Here is a 24,578-nt window from a genome sequence, read left to right on the forward strand (position 1 = left end):
GAAATCAATCTGAAGTTGTCTTTATTTTTAAGTTATCGTGCCGTGATTTTACCAGTCCGGCCCACTTGTGAGTAGATTTTTCTCCGTGTGGCCCCCCCGATCTAAAATGAGTTTGACACCCCTGGTTTAGTGTGTTATGGTTTATTTTGTCAGGAAAACTTTCGTCAGAACGACTGCAATGCATGCTTCCGAGCACAGCCCTTGGTAGCAAACATGGCGCCTGTTGTTTAATTGGTCATACTCTCTTATATGCGACTCTGAGTAGGGGTGCGTATTTTGCAAATCAGAGTATTATGGCGCTAATAGTTTTTACACAGCTAACTGAACCGTCACATTTGGAGAACCACATGAACCCCAAAACTGTGAAATAGTCAAGCTGTTCCTTGAAAATTGCTCCATAAAAATGATTGAAGGCGGCGTTACTTGAATGATAGTTTGACACATAAAAGGAACACAGTGTCGGGATGGATCGGGGCTAAAAAGGTTGTACAAAAAGGCCAAAAATCCTATTGACAACCGCACGAGAGTTTTTCAACTCTTACCTGCTGTTCCTGCAAAAACATGTGGTTTTAGTTAGCGTCCATGAAATATATGTTTCTAATGCATTGTACTGACCAGGAAAGAGGGGAGGAAATGTAGTTTATAAATAGGAGTCAAAAAAGAAAGAACCCCCTCTCCGTTTATTAGTAAAGGATGCCGGGGACATCTTTGAACGTTGAGCATTTTACGAGACAGGTGAAAAAAACATGTGCGTTAAATCACGGAGGCCGCAACTGGCTTTGGTCACCATGAAAGAAGAGAGATCACAAAGGAAGCGAATAATGAAGACACTGATCAAAGTATGTTGTGGTAATGCATCGCAGCTTTGCACCACCTGTGAAAGCCCTCTCATGTGTAGTTGACGGGTGTCGGGGTACACCAACAATGGACACAGCACGTTGCAGGACTATTAGAAACATGTTAGGAGCAATCTGGATGACCTCTGGAGCGGTAATACGCCGAAAAGGACGGCAACTCGATGTGAGATGCGTGCAGAAGTTTAAACAAAGTTGGCGAGCATGTTCAAAGCAAGGATTTGCTTCGTTTTTTGAGGGGATGCTGATACTGATCACCGGCGCCGTCGGACGGGGAGGGTAGGTGGGGATGTTGTAGCAGGGACCTAAAGCACGTGGGGACCCCTGGGATTTTGTAAAGTTTGAAACAATAAGACATCGTAAATGTTAATTTGAAATAAGACTACCTACAACTCCAGTCAACAATGCAAACTGGTTTGTTCCACCTGCATAGCACAAACCTAAATTGGAACACTTGACTCAACACAGACGTCATAAAGTCATCAAAGCTCACCTTTAAGCATTGGCACACAGCACATTGGAGAATTTTGGAACTAAAAGGAGGTGATGAACGAAAGGTAAAACTGTAATAACTCTATCTGTGGCTGCATAGGAGAATGTTATGTACAGGTTTGATTTTTTTCATCTCATTGCACATAACTGTGGTGCATTCAAGAGCCCATGATTAAAGTTGAAAACAGAGGTGTGGAGAGGTGGAGCCGACGAGCCGACAGCGGGACAGGGCAAATGGTTGTCCTGACCAAGATGGCGGCCAGGAGGCGGGGCATGCAGCAGAGCGTAGAGGCGGGGCACGCCTGGAGCGACACTGCGGCCATCAGCGTCAGGTGCATACACAACGCACCTTCGCTCAATCGTTACATCTTCTGCTGCAGCATAAAAAGGGCGAGGGAGGAACAATCGGGGCAGAAGTAGGGGAGGAATAACCCGACAACAACGACCACGAGAGCGACGAGATTGACCGAGAGAAAGATGAGCCCCCGCAGCAGACGCAGCCCCCGGACACCGAAAGGTGCGCCGCGACGAGAAGGAAGAGCCAGAGAGCCAGAAATTGGCACGACAGACTGGCAAGACATGATGTTTATTGAAATAATAAACTCGAGTCAAACCTGCTATGATGCGTCCTGTAACCATCGTCACTGCACCCCACACGAGGACGGCTGGAAACCCGTCACAAGGGGCATATCTTTTGATGATAATCCTTTGTGTATCAGTTAATATCTACTTTACACTCTGAAGTAAAGGGAAACGTGGCATATTTATAATCATATTTAGATGAATAATGCAATTTGATATGATAATTTGAATTCATATTTCGGCCACTTTATTTTTAATTTGCTGGCACTATATACTATATGTTAGCATACTTGCCAACCCTCCCGATTTTCCCTGGAGATTCCCGAAATTCACTGCCCCTCCCGAAAATCTCCCAGGGCAACCATACTCCCGAATTTCTCCCTATTTCCACCCGGACAACAATATTGGGGGCGTGCCTTAAAGGCACTGTTTTTGGCGTCCTCTACAATCTGTCGTCACGTACGCTTTTCCTCCACACAAACAGCTTGCCGGCCAAGTCACATAATAAACGCGGCTTTAACACACACACAAGTGAATGCAAGGCATACTTGGTCAACAGCCATACAGGTCACACTGAGGGTGGCCGTATAGACAACTTTAACACTGTTACAAATATGCGCCACACTGTGAACCCACACCAAACGAGAATGACAAACACATTTTGGGAGAATATCCGCACTGTAACACAACATAAACGCAAGAAAACAAATACCCAGAACCCCTTGTAGCACTAACTCTTCCAGGACGCTACAAAACACCCACACACACACCAACACACCCACCCACACAGCCACACACACATGTAAACACAGGTATATACATATACTGTACACACACACACACACATACAGTATATATATATATATATATATATATATATATATATATATATATATATATATATATATATATATATATATATATATATATATATATATATATATATATAACAGCCCCAAAGCATGATGTTTCCACCCCCATGCTTCACAGTAGGTATGGTGTTCTTGGGATGCAACTCAGTATTCTTCTTCCTCCAAACACGACGAGTTGAGTTTATACCAAAATGGATACATGGATGATACGGCAGAGAATTGGGAGAATGTCATGTGGTCAGATTAAACCAAAATAGAACTTTTTGGTATAAACTCAACTCGTCGTGTTTGGAGGAAGAAGAATACTGAGTTGCATCCCAAGAACACCAGAACTACTGTGAAGCATGGGGGTGGAAACATTATGCTTTGGGGCTGTTTTTCTGCTAAGGAGACAGGACGATTGATCCGTGTTAAGGAAAGAATGAATGGGGCCATGTATTGTAAGATTTTGAGCCAAAACCTCCTTCCATCAGTGAGAGCTTTGAATGGTTGACCAAACACTTATTTTCCCCCATAATTTACAAATAAATTCTTTAAAATTCCAACAATGTGAATTTCTGGATTTTTTTTTCACTTTCTGTCTCTCACAGTTAAAGTGTACCTATGATAAAAACCTCTGTCATCATTTTAAGTGGGAGAACTTGCACAATAGGTGGCTGACTAAATACTTTTTTGCCCACAGTATGTATGTATATATATATATATATATATATATATATATATATATATATGTGTATATATATATATATATATATATATGTATGTATATATATATGTATGTATATATATATATATATATATATATATATATATATATATATATATATATATATATTTGCACTAGGGTTTTCTAATTAGTTAGTTAGGAACATGGCTATAAAAGTTATAGGCTGATTTTGATTAAACTTTCAGGAAATGTCAGAAATGAGATGAGGGAGAAGGGATTAGATATTTTAAGAGGTGTGCTGGATCATTTCCATTTCTACTACATTTCCCTCCTCCACCCACAGAAATGAAGTGAGTGGATGACTGACAAGAGTGTTCATTCTATTTCATTATACTGTAAAACAAACATGCTCATGACCTACTGAAGGAGTAAACCCTCTTTCAGCCAAAAATCAAACACACACAGACTTTGCTATTTAATTTATTGTTTGATTTTGCTCTGATTAGGGAGTACTTGAATTTAAAAAAAGGTTCACAGGGGGCACATCACTGAAAAAAGGTTGAGAACCACCGATGTATGTAAATATGACGTAATGGATAGGGATGTCTGATGCTGGATGTCAATATAAATTAAATGAAAAAATAAATAAATAAATATATATATATATATATATATATATATATATATATATATATATATATATATATATATATATATATATATATATATATATGTATGTATATGTATATTTCACAGTTGTATAATCATATAGACAAGCTGGAGGCTTGTTTGCTAATCAGTCCATTAGATCCACCGGTGCTGAGCAACATCTGCTGCTGCCGAAGCTACTTCCGCCTTGAGCCCCGGTGCATTCTGGGACTCGCTGTCTTCACAGCTTTGTAATTAACCTTCTTTTTTCGCCAACACGGCACAAAAGGTGACTGCGCTCGTGTAACACCGACGAAGAGGTGACAACACACACAGCCAAAGACGATTGTTGTCGGTGCAGGTCGGTTAAAGTGTATAAATAGCACGCACGTGAGTGTGCGCGGACTCCAAAGACCGTCGGCGCCCTCGGGACGGAGGCATCACGAACGTCAACACAAGTCCAGGAACATGAAAAGATCGGGTGACAGTGAGGGGGAGAAGAGAAGAAAGGTACTGATAGCGTTTTATCTCCGTCCTATCTTGCGTGTTTCTCAGGCCTGTCTGCTCGGTGAATGTCTAACGCTCCGAATGTCACGCTGCTGGCTGCTTGTTTGAGACTAGAGAGACGCGAAGACCAGCGCATACCTCACATTGCTTCTTTGCTTAATTATGGTTTGTTTTCCTCCTCACTTCCCCCCAAAGCCTCCTCTCTCCTTTTTGTTTTGTTTTTTTTGCACACAAACACAACCACTGTCGCCAACCAACTACCAACAAACGCCTTTAAGTGTCACTGGCCAGTGGACGTACTGTACGTGCGCATCAAGCCTCATCCTCCGCCTCATCACCATCAACATCATCATCCTGACTGGAAATATGACACCAGCCTCAGTCAGATGACAAGTGTAGCTGGGATATATGGCGTTAAAACACCCTCTAGGTCAGTGGTCCCCAACCAACGGTCCGGGGACCAGTACCGGGCCGCACAGAAACATTAATTAATTTGTAAACTACCGCATTTTCTCTGACTTAACTTTTGCCTGTCCTACCAAACACACCAATAAGCTTGTTAATAGTTGCGGACGTTGTATTGATCCGTTGCGGTGAAGGAGCTGAGCCGGAAGGCAAAGCTCTCAATTTACCGGCTGATCTACGTTCCCATCCTCACCTGTGGTCATGAGCTTTGGGTCATAACCGAAAGGATAAGATCACGGGTACAAGCGGCCGAAATGAGTTTCCTCCGCCGGGTGGCGGGGCTCTCCCTTTAGAGATAGGGTGAGAAGCTCTGCCATCCGGGAGGAACTCAAAGTAAAGCCGCTGCTCCTTCACATCGAGAGGAGCCAGATGAGGTGGTTCGGGCATCTGGTCAGGATGCCACCCGAACGCCTCCCTAGGGAGGTGTTTAGGGCACGTCCAACCGGTAGGAGGCCACGGGGATGACCCAGGACACTTTGGGAAGACTGTCTCCCGGCTGGCCCGGGAACGCCTCGGGATCCCCCGGGAAGAGCTAGACCATGGGTGTCAAACTGAATTATATTTACATAGCGCTTTTCTCTAGTGACTCAAAGCGCTTTACATAGTGAAACCCAATATCTAAGTTACAGTTAAACCAGTGTGGTTGGCACTGGGAGCAGGTGGGTAAAGTGTCTTGCCCAAGGACACAACGGCAGTGACTAGGATGGCGGAAGCGGGAAACGAACCCGCAACCCTCAAGTTGCCGGCACGGCCACTCTACCAACCGAGCTATACCGCCCCCTAAACTCTGGCCCGCGGGCCAAATTTGGCCCGCGGGCCAAATTTGGCCTTTGAGGCAATATCAAATTACAATTAGATCTGGCCCGCCGGTATTAATCCACGGCAGTGCCGCTGTAACACCGCATTCACCCCTTATACTCATACTTGCCAACCTTCCTGATTTTCCAGGGAGACTTCCAAAGTTCACTGCCCCTCCCGAAAATTACCCAGGGCAACCATTCTCCTGAATTTCTCCCCGGACAACAATATTTGGGTCGTGCCTTAAAGGCACTGCCTTTAGCGTTCTCCACAAACTGTCGTTACGTCCGCTTTTCCTCTATACACACAGCATGCTGGCCAAGTCACATAGTATATGCGGCTTGTACACACACACACAAAAGTGAATGCAATGCATATTTGATCAACAGCCATACAGGTCACACTGAGAGTGGCTGTATAAACAACTTCAACACTGTTACAAATATGCGCCACACTGTGAACCCTGACCAGACAAAAATGACAAGCACAATTTGGGAGAACAACAGCACCAAAACACAACATGAACACAACAGAACAAATACCCAGAACCCTTGCAGGACTAACTCTTCCGGGACGCTACAATATCCACCCCCGCTACCACCGAACCCCGCCACCCCCCAACCCCAACCACCTCATTATTTTATTTTCAAATTTATTAGCTAGTGGGAAAAGTCAATGTTGATATTTACTTCAGAAGGCTGCAAATACAAAAGAGGCATCACATTTTTTATTTAAATGTTATTTCTGTGATGTTTTTTCGTTTGTTTTTTGAAAGTTGATTTTGCACTATGAGGTTGTATAAACGTTGTTAAAGCAAATCAGTGTAGCAAACTGAGCAATAATTAAAGTTTTATTCATTCACTTTCTCTTGCTACTTCAAGGCTTGAATGTTTGATTCATTCCTTATTGTTATTTTACTTTCAATATTTTACTTTATTGGCCTTTGGAAAAATGTTATTTTGATATTTACTTCAGAAGGCTGCAAATAGAAAAGAGGCATTCAAATTTTATTTAAATTTTACATGATATGCCATTGATATTTTTTAAATATTATTATTATTTGAAACTCAATTTTGCATGTCACCGTAAAGTTATATAAGCCTTGCTTGTTCAATATTCAATGCAAAACTTGTTTGGGTCCCTATTAAAATGTTAATTTGTTCAACCTTGGCCCGCGGCTTTGTCCGGTTTAAAATTCTGGCCCACTCTGTATTTGAGTTTGACACCCCTGAGCTAGACTAAGTGGCTGGGGAGAGGGAAGTCTGGGCTTCCCCTGCTTAGGTTGCTGCCCCCGCTACCCGACCTCGGATAAGCGGAAGATGATGGATGGATAGTTGTATATTACTACTCCTTTGTTATAGTTCAGTGGTTCTCAACTTTTTTTTTTTTTTAGTGAACATTTTTTCAATTCAAGTATCCCCTAATTAGAGCAAAGCATTTTTGGTTGAAAAAAAGAGATAAAGAAGTAAAATACAGCACTATGTAATCCGTTTCTGATTTATTAAACTGTATAACAGTGCAAAATAGTGCTAATTTGTAGTGTTTTTTCTTGAACTATTTGGAAAAAAAGATGTAAAAATAACTAAAAACTTTTTGAAAAATAAACAAGTGATTCAATTATAAATACAGATTTCTACACGTAGAAGTATTCATCAACTTAAAGTGCCCTCTTTGGTGATTGTAATAGAGATCCATCTGGATTCATGAACTTAATTCGAAACATTTCTTCACAAAAAATAAATCTTTAACATTAATTTTTATGGAACATGTCCACAAAAAATCTAGCTGTCAACACTGAATATTGCATTGTTGCATTTCTTTTCACACTTTATGAACTTACATTCATATCTTGTTGTAGTATTATTCAATAAATATATTTATAAAGGAATTTTTAATTGTTGCTATTTTTAGAATATTTAAAAAAAATCTCACGTACCCCTTAGCATATATACCTTCAATTACCCCCAGGGGAAAATGTACCCCCATTTGGGAACCACTGACATACATCATATCATCATCATTATCAATCTTTATTGCAGACTTTAAGATCCATTAAACATATAAAAACACAATAAAAAACATTGAAAAAAAACACTAAAACATTCATCAACTTAAAGTGCCCTCTTTGGGGATTGCAGTGGAGATCCATCTGAATTCATGAACTTAATTCTAAACATTTATTCACAAAAAATAAATCTTTAACATCAATATTTATGGAACATGTCCACAATAAATCTAGCTGTCAACACTGAATATTGCATTGTTGTATTTTTCTTCCACAGTTTATGAACTTACCTTCATATTAGGTTGAAGTATTATTCAATAAATAAGTTTATAAAGGATTTTTGAATCATTGCTATTTTTATCCATCCATCCATTTTCTACCGCTTATTCCCTTTCGGGGTCGCGGGGGGCGCTGGCGCCTATCTCAGCTCCAATCGGGCGGAAGGCGGGGTACACCCTGGACAAGTCGCCACCTCATCGCAGGGCCAACACAGATAGACAGACAACATTCACACTCACATTCACACACTAGGGCCAATTTAGTGTTGCCAATCAACCTATCCCCAGGTGCATGTCTTTGGAAGTGGGAGGAAGCCGGAGTACCCGGAGGGAACCCACGCATTCACGGGGAGAACATGCAAACTCCACACAGAAAGATCCCGAGCCTGGATTTGAACCCAGGACTGCAGGAACTTCGTATTGTGAGGCAGACGCACTAACCCCTCTGCCACCGTGAAGCCTTGCTATTTTTAGAATATTTGAAAAAAAATCTCATGTACCCCTTGGCATACCTTCAAGAACCCCCAGGGGTACGCATACCCCCAATTGAGAACCACTGTTATAGTTCATGGGACAGTGCACATTAATAGACTTGATTGATTGATTGATTTAGACTTGTATTAGTAGATTGCACAGTACAGTACATCCATCCATCCATTCATTTCTACCGCTTGTCCTGTTCGGGGTCGCTGGAGCCTATCTCAGCTGCATTCGGGCGGAAGGCGGCGTACACCCTGGACAAATCGCCATCTCACCGCAGGGCCAACACAAATAGACAACATTCACACTCAAATTCACACACTAGGGCCAATTTAGTGTATCCAATCAACCACGGTGGAACAGGGGTTAGTGCATGTGCCTCACAATACAAAGGTCCTGAGTTTTCCTGGGTTCAATCCTGGGCTCGGAATCTTTCTGTTTAGAGTTGGCCTGTTCTCCCCATGACTGCGTGGGTTCCCTCCGGGTACTCCGGCTTCGTCCCACCGCCAAAGACATACACCTGGGGATACGTTGATTGGCAACATTAAATTGACCCTAGTGTGTGAATGCGAGTGTGAATGTTGTCTATCTGTGTTGGCCCTGCGATGAGGTGGCGACTTGTCCAGAGTGTACACCGCCTTTCACCCGAATGCAGCTGAGATAGGCTCCGTGCTGCCCAGTACAGTACATGTTCCGCACAATTGAACACTAAATGTAACACCCGAATACGTTTAACTTGTTTAGCTCGGGGTCCACGTTAATCAATTCATGGTATCCATCCATCCATCTTCTACCAAGATGTTAATGTGCCAGATTGGAGCCAAAGGCTAATTAGTTGGCTGTTTGTATCTGCCACACGTAGAAAATAATGCATATATTAAACCGATCCTTGGTGGGAAAAAAGGTTGGGGAACCCCGCTCTAGGTGACATAAAATGACAGCAAACCAACAGTAAATCGTAAATTGTAGTTTATAACAGGTGCTAGTATGTAAAAACTAACAGTGTTGGCGCTAGGAATTTTCAAAATTGGGTCCCAGGGACCATAGGCATCGGTCCTTTGGGTGCTTTGCGGCCCGAGCACCTACGTGGAATTAGTTTAGTAGGGATGATGTTTGTTAAGAAATTAGCGATTTCGATGCCATTATCGAATCATCTTATCGAACCGATTCCTTATCGATTCTCTTATCGAATCCAGATAGGTTGTTGTGTTTGGAAAAAACACATTACTTGTTTAACAAAAGCTCACTTATTTTTTAAGAATAAAATAAATTAAAAAGAGCAAACACTGCCCAGGTCACTCTGGCTGTCATGAATGTCATCATCTGAAATAGGGTAACATTAACATTATCTTAATTCACATCTTGCAAACACTAGTTTATTAGACAGACCTGCAAACTCTGGAGTGGTGTAGGCTACAAGATACCGTTAACATTATCAGACACATACAAAAAGGCTAACGTTAACGTTACCATTAGCCACTGACTATGCTTAGGTAACGTTAGTCTAGCTAACATTACTGCAGTCCTGGTTGACATTAAGACGTAACATTATTTTAGCCTAAAGGCTACAAGTGTGCAGATAACGTTACTTACCGGCACTATCACTGGGACTGCAGGTTGAAGCAGAGGAAGAGGGGCGGTCTTCGTCATCTCTGTCGCTAAATCTCTATTTGTCGAAGACATGACACGTTTCTCTAACCTTCAGGTTATGTACGGCCTGAACATGTTTCAACATGTTTGTTGCACTGCTCCCCTTACAGGAAAGCAAAGCCTACAATAATTGCAGATAGCCGTTTCCTCGTCGTATTTCTTAGTAAAGTGAAGCTATGCCTTTGAGCATTTTTTCCGGTCCATTGTTGTTGCTGCTTCTATATCTGCCGCCGAATGACTGAGCTACGTAATTTCCTATGACACGGGATTCATTCCCAGGGTTTTCGAATAAAGAACCAAATCTTTTTCTTTACTATAGTGGCTTCGATAACGGGAACCGTTTCTCCAAAAGGTGTTTGAATCCATAGAATTGGTTCTTTTCTTATTGAACAATTAGGAGAACCGGTTTTCGAACATCATCCCTTTAGTTTAGTTTAGTCTTTATTCAAATGGATAATGCACAGAAACATTAAGCTCAAAGACCGATATGTTCTGCACCAAACTATTAACCTGACTCGCCAGGTCGCTGAGCTCCACATAAGGATCTGGGAGTTTTCAATAGGAGATGTATTTCAGAAGACGGGGCCATGTAAATAAAAATAAAATAATTATATGTGATTGAATAAACCACTTGTCCGTTATCTTGAATGACGGGCTAGTTCTAGCACTCACATCGAAATCAACCCGTGTTGCTGATGAAAGCGACGCTGGGAAATCCAAACCCGGTCGGAAGAAGAGCCAAAACATCCTTGTCACCATTAAATGCCTTCAAAACTGTTCTCCGTTCATCTTTTAAAGAATTATTATTCGATAGATTCGACAAAACAGTTGCAATAGCAGAACCAGTGTCAGCACACAACGTAGTGAGGGCTGCATGCCGCCTTTGTTGTTGTAATCAAACAGTCGCGTCGGCGCTACGTCACATCTCTGAAATCCCGACCGGCGATCCTGATTGTTTAATTGTTTTTTTGCTATCTGGAAGGAGTTTCCAATGCCTTCGAGCCAAGATCCTTGTGTGGAGCTCAGCGAACTACACAATCTGGCGAGAGTCAAGTTACCAGATTAAAGCTAAATGGGTTATTTCCATCTGCAGTCCATGGCGACCTGAATTAAAGGTATACAAAAATCATGCAATACAATTTTATAACAATAAAATCATACGATAGCATGTAATCAAATTAAGAAAAGTCATACAATGCCCTTTCATTGACACATACTTATACAATAGAACCACACCTTATTTACATAACACATAGACGATACATGCTCTTGTGCACATCTGTCATCATTTGTAAAACACAACCATGATTTTAACACACACCTCAGAGTTTACAACAAAATTCTCTCATGGATAAATATAATGTGTCAATCATAGTGCCCACCTCAGTGACCGTGTGAGCAACTTTGATTGCTCCAAAGCTACTTTTTAACTTCAATTGTGAATGAAAAGTAATCTGTTATACTTTTCAAGTTTGTTGTGAGGTTGTTCCATTCCTTTATCGCTTTATATGAAAAGGCTGATTGTGCAAAACATGTTTTACATCTGGGTACGCTACGCTGCCCCCCGGTGGAGGCTCGTGTGTTTCTAGTTGTCACAGCAGTTGTAAACTGGACAAAGTGCTTAAGTGGCGCTGGTGCAGTGTTATTTAGGATTCGATGGGCCATTCGTATTGATGCTAATCTTCGAATGTTAGCAAAATTTAACACTATATTATTTGGAGAACTAAACAGTGATGGTGGTGTTGTGATTTTCGGTCAAAGATTTTGAGTAATTGTGCAAAGTTTCCAGTTGCCTCAGTCTCATTTTGCTTGTCTTAGACCATCAAGTTATACGATAATAAAAATGAGCCATAAACATTGCATTAAAATAAGTTTGAGCTGCCTCCAGTGTTAACGAATTCCTGATACATTTAAACATTTTTATGTTTTATTTAAAACTCTGACACATATGTTTGTTTTTTTTAAAGCCCAGTGTTGGGTCTAAAATGACACCCAGGTAACAATCTTCCCTAACATTTTGTATTTCCTTATTAAGTTATAATTGAATAGGATGACATTTTATATTTGTTTACAAAATTCATTCTGTCTCACCACGATGCAAAAACGGTGCATGTTTTGTGTTTTGTACTTAAGTCCTGTTATTCTAAAGTAACACTACTCTTACAATGTTTGGGTACTCTACCCAGCTCTGCTCATAATTATACTTTTTTTTTTTTTTTTTTTTTTCTGTTGGAAGAATCAGTCCCATTCAGTTTGCAACTGATTAATTTCATAGTTACAATATAAACATTATATATCATAACAACTATTACATTTTTTAGTATATCGATTAGCCATTGTTTGCCCTTTTTCTGAGTTAAGTATCAACAGCTGATGATAATAAATAATACCGTATTTTTCGGACTATAAGTCGCAGTTTTTTTCATAGTTTGGCCGGGGGTGCGACTTATACTCAGGAGTGACTTATGTGTGGAATTATTAACACATTACCGTAAAATATCAAATATTATTTGGCTCATTCACGTAAGAGACTACACGTTTAAGATTTCATTGGATTTAGCAATTAGGAGTGACAGATTGTTTGGTAAACGTATAGCATGTTCTATATGTTATAGTTATTTGAATGACTCTTACTATAATATGTTACGTTAACATACCAGACACTTTCTCTGTTCGTTATTTATGCGTCATATAACGTACACTTATTCAGCCTGTTGTTCACTATTCTTTATTTATTTTAAATTTTCTTTCAAATGTCTATTCTTGGTGTTGGGTTTTATCAAATAAATTTACCCCCAAAATGCGACTTATACTCCAGTGCGACTTATATGTTTTTTTCCTTCTTTATTATGCATTTTCGGCATAATAAACAAATGTATGCATTATCTTGTTATATCTCACATTCTGTATTGCGTTTTGGAAAAAGGTTGTCATAAATGTTACTTGATTCATATAAAAAAATAATAAAAAACAAAACAAATTTATTCAGTTATAAACTTTATTTATTCACTTTCTGCTTTCCTTCATGGATCCAAACTTTACTGCTAGTTTTTTGTATTCTTGAATTGAATAAGTTCTAGGTGTCTCTATTTCAGTATAAAAGTGTAGTTTTTTTCTTCGGTCATGAAATTATTATGGTGTGCCAGGGCATACATACATTTCATTTAACGTTTGAATCTCTAGAGTCGACATCAGTTGTCCCCAAACTACGGCCCGCGAGCCAGATCCGGCCCGCCAGCGTTCGAGATCTGGCCCGCGGGAAGTCCCAAGTTAAATTTATTTATTAATTTGTTTTTTTAAATCTGTCCTTTCTAATCCATTTTATACCGCTTTTTGCTTGTTACTCTGAGTCTCCTAGCCGTTCAGGCAAATCACTAGGGGTGTAACGGTATTTGTATTGAACCGTTTCGGTACGGGGGTTCGGTTCAGAGATGTACCGAACGAGTTCCACACGGACATTAAGTAGCGCACCGCATGTTGTGTAAACAATGCACACCGAGGTACCATGAATTGATTTACGTGGACCCCGACTTAAACAAGTTGAAAAACTTATTCGGATGTTACCATTTAGTGGTCACTTGTACGGAATATGTACTGTACTGTGCAATCTACTGATAAGTTTCAATCGATAAAAAAACAAACACCTGGCATGCTAGCAGCGACTGGGCTACGATAGACTGACCATACCTCCTGTTTTCACCGGATATGTCATCTTTTGCGGGGCTGTCCAAGTGGAGTTTTTTTAAATGCTTCAAATGTCCGGCATTTTAAGTTAGGATTGTGTGTATTTTCAATGTATGTTCAGGGTTAAGAAGGGGTTAAAAAGAAAACAAAAAGTTCTGCGCGCAGCAGCATTCGTGAGGGAAGGGCAGAGACAGAGAGCGAGAGAGTTATGATAAACGCGCATGCGTCTCCAGGCTCTGCTTTTTTACCCAGATTTATCAGATTTTATTTTTTGTTATTTATAGCAGGGGTGTCAAAAGTGTGCCCCGGAGGCTATTTGCGGCCCACAGCTAATGTTTTAAAGGCCCACGGCACATTTCATCAATACTAGTGAAATAAAAAAGCTTAAAGGCTAAATGTAATTTAGAAAAAGTTGCAAGGTTGACAAATAAAACAAAGCTGCTTTTTTTCTTTCAAACTGTCATTGCTCAAAACATAATATTGAATCAAAGTCAATGTTATTATGAATTATTGACCTTTCCAAGTTTCCGATTACTTCACATCAAATATTCCACTAAGAAAAATATTTTTGGTTGAAGATTTAGCAAATGTGTTTAATACTCAATTCAAAATTTTTTTTGTTCCTTTAGTTTGGTTTCTGCTCTTTTTGTTGAAGAAAACTTTTTTTTTTACGGTAAACACACAAAATATGCAAAATCTTCCACAATAAATATTTTTCAAAGTGGAATATTTGATGTGACGTAATCAGAGCTTTGGATAAGTCAATTCATCATTTTTTTTAATTTTTATTCAATATTATGTTTTGAGCATGTTTCTTTATTCTTGATTTACTTCTACGCTCTGCACAAGTTCTTCTTGGGCGGTCCAATGTGAGAGTGGGTCTTTGTCATTTTATTTGATTATTGATGAAGTATTTAAAATTTACGTTTTATTTTAAAACTAAAGCCACATTCACATACTGTTTGATTAAAATAGAAAGTGCAACGAAATATATTTTACACAACTGTAAAGAATCGTGATTTCAATATTGATAAAAATAATTGTGATTATAATTTTGGCCATAACCTTGTAGCCCTAGTCTGCAGTTATGGCAGGGTATGGCTGCAGCTTTAATAACCATTTAGGACTGACTGTGGTAGTGTGTGTGCTTGGCTGTGTATTTAACAAGCAGTGAAGCCTGTGGTTTGAAGAAGACTGTAAAAAGTAAAATTCCACGCATCGTCTTGCCTCTTATCTCCTCATGACTTGGAATCAACTCTGCCACATGTGTTCGGATCATGTTGGACAACCTATGGTAGGACGTGCGTCCTCCTGTCTGCGACCGAAACCATGGCGGCCAGATGAGCTGAGATGGGTCATTCAGAATCAGCAAGAACTGGTTCCAGCTGGCCCCCGTGCAGACCTTCTGGCTTCACTTCCTGCTTCTATAGTTGAAACAGCCCTAAAACGACAGTATGACAGAGAGACAACAAGGGAATCTGCGTGCTCCTTTATGCTATCAGTAGTTGTTAAATGATGACATTCTTCAATAACTGTGGTTGTTGTGGCGGGGAAAGTGATGAAATATTATGGTCTTGTTGTCATTGTGAGTTAGAGAATGGACACACAATCCTCGAAAATCCCCCAGTCAGACCAGACATCCTGTCTACGTTTTCATTTTTTAATTTAAAAATGCTTACAGATAAGCCAAGTAGAGTCTGACTGCACTCAATATCAATATGGAGTTAAAGACTAACACAATGCGTCCCAGGCGTCATCACCATATTTTTTTTTTTTTTTTTTTGATACCCACTGTTCAGATCTTCCCTTTTTTAAAGAGCGAAGTCCTCACAGGTTGTTTAGTTTTAATGGCTTGTCTGAAAAAGGTAGGAGACTGGAATTGAAGATGAACACATTATTGTACAAATAGAGTAAGTACGATCAGTAGAAGTACCAGGGCTGCAGTGAAGACCGTGCCCTACAAAGTCTGGCGCGTTCTCTCTCGATTGTCTCTCTGCTCATGTCCTTTTGTTCTCCTTACGGTCGGCGTTGTTTGGGTGTCGTCCAATGAAACCAAAAGATAACCTACCCGTGTGTTTTGGACGAACAAACATTTATCCTGGAGGGGTCGAAAAATAGCTAGAAATTGACGCGTTTAATATCCCAGATGACTACTATGAATGACATACATTGTCTTGATTGGTTTTGTCAAGACACTGTCGAGAGGGCGCTAATTTTCCAAAGTACTGTTGGCATTATATTCCACCCGCTTATGGCATTTGTCACGTAAAGACGTAAACTACAAGCGCACACACACACACACACGCATTAGTTTTGTGTGTGGTCTGCTCATAATTTGGCAAAGTTCAGCTACTGGTGTCGGCTATCATTGAATGTGTAGCCTATCGTGGCAACAACATGTCTGCTAATTGTTAGTTTCTTCTCCAAAACTAATTTTGTATGCACAAGCTCAGTGGCAAATGATAGCAATTTTTCATTAATTATAGTAATCATTGGGAAAAAATTTGACATTTAATAAAAAAAATATGCTATGAAAAGGAAATGGGAACATAAGCTAGCTAGTGGCTTTCTTGTTATGTTTTTTTAGCTTTGAAACATGTACGGTAATTGAGTTGATTAAAACAGCCCATTTAACTGTTTCCTAGACTTGGCTTTCGCTATAATTTTTAATATTACAGTATACACTGTTTCCTCGATTATCATTCCATGAATTTCTGCAAAGTAGAGACTATTTATTTTATGATTTTTATTAAAGGCCTACTGGAATGAGATTTTGTTATTTAAAGGTGGATAGCTGGTCCATTCTATGTGTCATACTTAATTATTTCGCAATATTGCCATATTTTTGCTGAAAGGATTTGGAAGAGAACATCGACGATAAAGTTCGCAACTTTAGGTCGCTAATAAAAAAGCCTTGCCTTCACCGGAAGTAGCAGACAATGTACGCGTGACGTCACGGGTTGTAGGGCTCCTCACATCCTCACATTGTTTATAATGTGAGCCTCCAGCAGCAAGAGCTATTCGGACTGAGAAAGCGACAATTTCCCCACTAATTTGAGCGAGGATGAAAGATTCGTGGATGAGGAAATTTAGAGTGAAGGCCTAGAAAAAAATAAAATAAATAAAAGGCGAGGGCAAGTGAGAGCCATTCAGATGTTTTTAGACACATTTACTAGGATAATTCTGGGAAATCCCTTATCTGCCTATTGTGTTGCTAGTGTTTTAGTGAGTTAAAGAGTACCTTAAAGTCGGAGGGGTTTGGCCACGGGTGTTTTGACGCCAGTCTCTGAGAGAAGTCACGGCAGCTGCAGGAGGATGCTGGCTCCGTTGATCTCCGGTAAGAGGCGACTTATTTCCACAAGTTTCTCACAGAAAACTGCCGGTTGACATGTAGTTCGCTTGACCGCTCTGATCCATAGTAAAGCTTCACCTCCGGGAATTTTAAACAAGGAAACACTGTGTGTTTGTGTGGCTAAAGGCTAAAAGCTTCCCAGCTACATCTTTCTACTTTGACGTCTCCATTATTAATTGAACAAATTGCAAAAGATTCAGCAACACAGATGTCCAAAATACTGTGTAATTGCGCGATGAAAAGAGACGACTTTTAGCCGTAAGTGGTGCTGGGCTAATATGTCCCCTCCAACCTATAACTCACAAACACGCGTCATCATTCCGCGACGTTTTCAACAGGAAACTATGCGGGAAATTTAAAATTCTAGTTTAGTAAACCAAACCGGCCGTATTGGCATGTGTTGCAATGTTAATATTTCATCATTGATATATAAACTATCAGACGGTGTGGTCGGTAGTAGTGGGTTTCAGTAGGCCTTAAATATTATGGTTGTTGTGGCGTAAGATGTGATCAAATATAATGGTCTTGTTGTCATTGTGAGTTGGAGAACTCGCAGGAGGGTTACCATATCCCAGTTATTGTGCAGAAATATGGGGAAGTACACTTCATACATTAACCGTTTTACAAAAAAATCAGTTATAATAATACATATTGTTGGATATAGGGATCCTTCAAACTATTTATTGAATCAAAACTATTGAAATCCCACAACATAGTGAATTTACAAACAGCTCAAATTTTGCACACAGCAAATTTATAATTTTTTACCCAAGAGCACACAACAATTCTTCACAAAATAGAAGAAATATAACGTTAGAGAAAAATGTAATTTAAAACATTTGTATGCATGTATAACACCTAAACCCGTTAGTATATCAGTATGTGAAATTAAATGATGGAATGGATTAAGCAAATAAATCAAACAATGTACTAATTAGATCCAATTCAAGGAACTGTTCAAACTTTCCGTGTTTATAAAGTACAAAGAAGAACCAAGATAAACATTCAGAATTTTTTGATAGTCTTATTTATCTCACCAAATGAAGTACAACTTACTTCACTAATTATCCATTATTTATTTTTTAATGTAACTACTTACGCAGTATATAGTGAATAACATAAACAGGAAGTGAATAAAAGTGTTAGCAACTGCTATGTAAAGGAATAGGGTTAGGATTAAATGAGCTCTGCTTCTTCCTACTCCCTTTTTCGAGCATTCTGAAAAAAAAACTGGAAATTGTGATGTATCATGTTCGAAATAAACTCAAACTTGACTCATATGCATTCAAGGCCTTTTTGAGCCCTGGAAACACTCCACACAGCTTTTACACTCACTTATATACACACTTGCTATGTTCAACAAATATCATTGTAGTCGATGGTGCTTCAAAATCTACAATGCCCAGTAAGTGAACTGTTGAGTGGCCAGGAAACACTGTTTGGCGGTAGACTTTATTCTCTTACGAAACCCATTTTTTGTCTCATTGTTACACATATATACATCCATTGTGCATTAGAGTTGCCTGATATAAACAATATACGATATGAATTACATACATTTAGCCGACAATAGTTTTTGATACTATAGTCATATCGTGATAATGCATTTAAATGACATTCTAACGGCCGCGTCCAGCTCGCGGCTAACGTCCATCCTCATTGCCAGTCACTAATCATTGCTTCCATGGCGGCAAATAAACTGTTTATTGCAATTCTCATTAACACTGGAGTACCAGGAATAGCTAAATATGCTTCACTTCACACCAGTGGAGGATACAAGAAGCCATGCCAATCGCTAAGCGAGAGCTTTTGATTGGAAACGGGGGATCGATAAATATATCAACATCGATACAAAGTAGTTTCAGTATTTCAAGCATGTAAAATGTCAGTGTTTTTAAATGTTGATTTTAGCGTCAAAATATCACTTCCGTGTTTTTTAAATGGAATATCAATAGAAATACGGTCTAAATAAAGTTTTTAACGCTCGCTTCTTGCCTAAACCCCGGGCTTAGTTGCAGGACAGGGAGAAAATCAGGAGCACCGAAACAAGCTCGCTACTTAGCTAATCATCTAGCTAGCGTTGTCGGATGTCTACTTAGCAGCTAATCCTGTTTGGATGATTACGATCTGAAAAGTGTTAGTTCCGAACCACTTGTAGTTTTAGAGTATATATTAGTAGCCAGCAAGAAGGTATATTTTTGATTTGACGGATTGTCAAGAGGTCACTACACAGGATGTATAGTACCTGAGTAAGCGTGGCTACAGAATATAGTTGCTAAATGGGAAACGTTTTCCGAAGTTCTTTGCAAGCATGTAATGGACTTTTATGTTACATTTTCGATGATTGTAATGTTAGTTAATTATCTACAAAAAATTACATCACATGGGATCATGTAAGTGTCATAAAGACAGACAAAAGAGGTTGGTGGATGAGAATAAAGCTAAAGTCAAAATATTGTATAGAAATGCATCCAATTGCAGGAAATGTAGTCTTGGTTTTCGAAATTTTCTTTCGGGGTTCTCATTGCAGCACTCTGTGCTTATACATTTTTTTCTTAATTGTTCTTTTTTGTTTTTTTTTTACTCAAGATGCTCACGTCCCTGGTATATATGTCAATATTACAGTTGTTAGATCTGTTTTTTATTATTATTGCAAGGTCTTACTTTCTTTGGTCGTTTTTGTTACCGTTTAAAAATTTTGTGTTAAAATAAAAAGAGCCAATAGAAGTTGTTGCTTATGTTTAAATATTTTTGCACTACTGCGTTGATTTAGCTCAAAATACTGTACATAATAAAAGGGAATATGAAAATAACTTTTAATATTTATTGGTATTGGTCCAACACCATCCTGTGTTTCCATTATAATTATGATTAAAAATGTAATTGTTCAAGGATCTTAACAATTTTAGGTATGGGAATCACTAGTAAGGAATAACCCAGAGTAAGCCTGTATCCAAACCAAAATGTTTAAAAAAATATGGCACTTAAGTGGAACGAAGCATAGTAGTTCTAAATGCCCCAATGGATTGTATCACCTTAGCACTCAAGAAGTCTTCCCAAATGTTTGGCATTTTCTTTGTCTGTTTTGCCAAATGTTTGTTCTTATTGTGTTTATAGTACAAAGGGTTGCGTATGTAGTTTCTTGATAACGTGTGATACAATTTCACACATTATCGTACACAATCTTTACAGAAATGACTGTACTTATTGTAATCATACTTGATCGATTGCAACTGGACTGTTCAGTTCGTCTTTGAAGTCATTTAGCCCCTCATCTTTCTTATACATTCAAGGTTTTAATGTGTTGATTATGCTACATGTGACAAATTGTTTTATTGACTATTGATTTAAAATGACCACACATTACTGGCACAGTAACACGTTATAGAGGAGTTCAAGCATCTCATTGCTTCTTATTATCATTACCATCACACAAAGAGGGCTGACCTTGTCCTTTAACCCTGATGTTCTAACATTAGTTTTTTTTTCAATGCAAGTTGGCCATTCAGGGCCCTCGATGACACGCATAATGTGCAGCGTCAAAACAGGAAATGTGTGGCTAAGTAATGATCGCACAGGGTCACCAGATGTTTTGGAGGGCCGGTCTTCAGTGCGGCTCCCTGCTTAGCTCAGCCTCATTGGTTCTCTCCTTGTTGCGGAAAGCAGTTGAGGCTTTTTTTCCACCTTTTTTTTTTTTTTTTTTTTTTTTGTTCGACTCCCAAACACTCATTAAAAAGGTTTGTGCTTCCCTGTGCACTTCTGTTAAATTAACAACTAGCGAGGTAAAAGCTGATTATGTGGCCGCACGTCCTGACACGGTTAATCAATTCTCGCCTGCCGGTGAATTAGTGTAACGCCAACGATTTACGGCGACTAATGCTGACGTCCTGTCATGTCGGACCTGGTGTTTTAGCAAGCGGAGTACGGGGCGTCCGATTCGGCACATTCAGCATCTTTTGCTCTCTGCCCGCCGTCTCACCCCCCCCCCCCCCCCCCCCCCACCACCACCACCACCATCTTAACCCACGCTGGCTTGCTCTATTAATGAGCCAGTAATGGAGAAATAGTGTTTGATGGTGACATAAAACAGGGTAACACATAAGCTTCCAACTGCGCTAGATTTACACCCTGGCTTTGTGTTGAATAGCAAAGGGGGACCTGGTCGGCATGGGGGCTCACAAGGCTTCATCAGACCCCTGCAGGTTGAGCTGTGGAGAAGCTTGGCCTCCGAAAAATACGGCTGTGGCAGATAATGATACCATTACACTAATGGAGCTGGCAAATGAAGGAGAACCTTGATGCCCTACTTTATTACCGGAGGGGGTCATTTCCTCACTGCATTCCTAATGGCCTGAGCACACAGTATTGATCAGGCTATCATGCTGCTAATCCTCCACTGAATTACTTATCGCCAGCAAGGTGTCGATCCGCCACGTGCCCTGCTCTAGCCTTGCGGCTGGGAGTCCAGCTGGGGACCCACCGGGCCATTTATCCAGTCTTGATTTAGGGCCAAGCAGGGATGGTGTCTGGGAGGTCTTCAGTGGTGGGCTGGCCAGTTCAATGTCCAAAAAAAAGGCTGGCAAATGAACTTACCAGCTTTCATTTAATTAAGGAGTAGGCAATGATGTGGTTTCTCCCCTGTTTATGGCCCCATTGGCTACTGAGGAGCAGGCTGGGTGTTGTTCTCGGTAATTGTGCTGTAAATAAGGGATGGGTGGATGCTTTGCAACAGAGCTTTGGTCTGGGTTGATTACAAAGTGCTTTACATCCATAACTTTACTTCCTGAAGCCTTTTTTTTTTTTAGACCCAGACGGTGTGCACACTTGTACTTTGGGACCAAAGATACATGGTGCGCACTTTTGGTCCTGTTTGCTTCACACTCACTGTGTTTTTTTTTTTTACATCCGAACCAAGTTGCAAGAGTCATAACACAGGCTTCTCGGAAGCGAACAACAATGGGATTCAAGCAAGCACACTGAGACTTGTCCTATGTATTTTGTGTGCATAACAAATTCTGATTATAGCGTTGACACTTAAGGGGGATCTACACTTTTTTTCGGTAATTTTGCCCATCGTTCACAATCATTATAAAAGACATGACAGATGTATTTTTAATGCATTCTAAATATTAAATAAAGTGATCAAAAGTCCACTTGCGAGCCGCTCTATTCTGCCTATAAAGCCTTTTAAAAAAACATCCAAACATTCTGTAAGCATATGTGTAATTTAGAAACGTGCACATTTATAATAACATGTAATATTTACATTTCGCTAATTTTAAGCTTACACCGCACACATTTAAAAAACGCATGGTTTGCTTTTTTTCCCCATTACATCATGATTGTTACTCAATGCAGATTTAATGAATGCCAACAAACATAAGACATCACTTACTGTACAAGGTTGGCTGTCATTGGGATGCCAACTGCTAGGATGTTTGTATATACCCATTTAGATAAAGATTGACTATACTCGCGAAGAAAAGGGGGGTGGAAGCTAGCGTATTTTGGTGTTGTTTTCGCCATTTCTGGTTATAAATTGGCTGTCAAAAGTGTACCAACTTGTCGGAATACCTCTTCGTCCTTCTATTATCCAGGCGAGAGGCAAGATTTAAGCTCCACAATAAAGTTTGACGAGCAAGAAAACGAGGAAGCAGCTGATCAGTCAATCATGTCAACTTTGGCACACAAGCTTGTGATCAAAGCCACTATAAATAGTTTGTCTGCGCTAGCGGTTTTAATAACAATATCACCAATACTTGGTTAATATTTGAATCACAATATGTGAATGGAGTATTGTTGGCGCCTTTTGGATGTTTTATTGGTAATAGAGGACCTCCTATTGGCACCGCTGTAGACTTTTTTTTACGAGTTGCATTAAATAAAACAAACATACATCCGTCGTCATCCATCCATATACTACCGCTTGTGCTTTTTGGTGTCACGGGGGGTCACTGGAGCCTATCTCAGCTGCATCCTCATGTCTTTCATAATGAATATGAGAAATAGGCAAAATGAAATTAATAAGTGCAGTTCTTCTTTAAAACATGTTACACCAAACGTGACGTGCAGAGATACAAACTTAACTCTAGTTTCTGTGACTAAAGCAAGACTCAAGCGGTCTTGAGCCAATTTGATTGAAATAAGCATCAAGTATGAAATGATGGTGTCTATGCTTGACCATATAAACGAGTGTGGTGACCACACAATTCTTCCTTTGGCTGAAACAAGACTGAAACAGTCTTGATATGCTTGTGTAGTGCAGTAAAAGTTCAAACTTGACCAAAGAACTAATGTTAGTATATAGCCTATCTATACTAGCTAGTCTGCACCCAGGACTTGTCTCCAGTCAATCACAGTGATTACATTTAAACCATACCAAGCCTGACAAGTGTAAGAACGGCTATCGATTCTCTGCTGAGTCTAACTACATCAAGGTTTTTATGTTTAAAGTTGAAGATTGTGTACAATTTTGAGGGTATTTATGAGGCCAACAAGCACAATTCTTCCTTTGGCTGATACAAGACTGAAACAGTCTTGATATGCTTGTGTAGTGCAGTAATGTTCAAACTTGACCAAAGAACTAATGGCCGCATGTAGTATATAGCCTATCTATACTAGCTAGTCTGCACCCAGGACTTGTCTCCAGTCAATCACAGTGATTACATTTAAACCGAACCAAACCTGACAAGTGTAAGAACAGCTTTCGATTTTCTGCTGAGTCTAACTACACCAAGGTTTTTATGTTTAAAGTTGAAGATTGTGTACAGTTTTGAGGGTATTTATGATGCCAACAGGGCCGCAAATGGCGCAGCCTGTGTCCATCATCGTTACAAATAAAAAGGAGGGTCAGGTCAGAAGCCCAGGGCCCATGACCTGTCATATCCTTGCCTCCTTTACAGGGCCCCTGTGTGCATTAGCACGCATGGCATCCTCACAGCAGAGCCCTCCGACTCACCTTTGGCCCTGGCTAATCAAATAGTTTACCTTAAGGGGGGCATTTAGCCTTGCTGGCTGGAGCCACTCCACAAGCCATAAAGATGTATTTATATTTTTCCATCTGCAACAACTCGTGCCTGGCCAGGGGAGCTGAGCTATTGATCCAAATATTCAGTCATTTCTTTCAGCACCAGCCATCAATATTGCGCAAACCTCCTTCCACGAGAGGGTTGACCTCAAAAACCCCCCACCACCCACCTCCCAGCCTCTTTTTTTCCCGCTCCCTTTGGACTTCAATGATATAC

The 24,578-nt window shown here is 39.9% G+C and overlaps 1 protein-coding gene across 2 annotated transcripts in view; it reads left to right on the plus strand.

Annotated features, from left to right (window-relative positions):
- The first annotated feature begins 4,292 nt into the window (after positions 1-4,292).
- Positions 4,293-24,578, plus strand: part of fto (FTO alpha-ketoglutarate dependent dioxygenase) — a 425,397-nt gene continuing 405,111 nt past the window's right edge. For both annotated transcript variants that reach the window (XM_061877187.1, XM_061877194.1), the window contains exon 1: positions 4,293-4,625. In XM_061877187.1, coding sequence (XP_061733171.1) covers positions 4,584-4,625 — 42 coding nt within the window. In that variant the 5' untranslated portion in view covers positions 4,293-4,583. The remainder of the gene's footprint in view (positions 4,626-24,578) is intronic.

This window comes from Nerophis ophidion, linkage group LG02 (assembly GCF_033978795.1).
Source record: "Nerophis ophidion isolate RoL-2023_Sa linkage group LG02, RoL_Noph_v1.0, whole genome shotgun sequence".
Taxonomy (NCBI): Eukaryota; Metazoa; Chordata; class Actinopteri; order Syngnathiformes; family Syngnathidae; genus Nerophis; species Nerophis ophidion.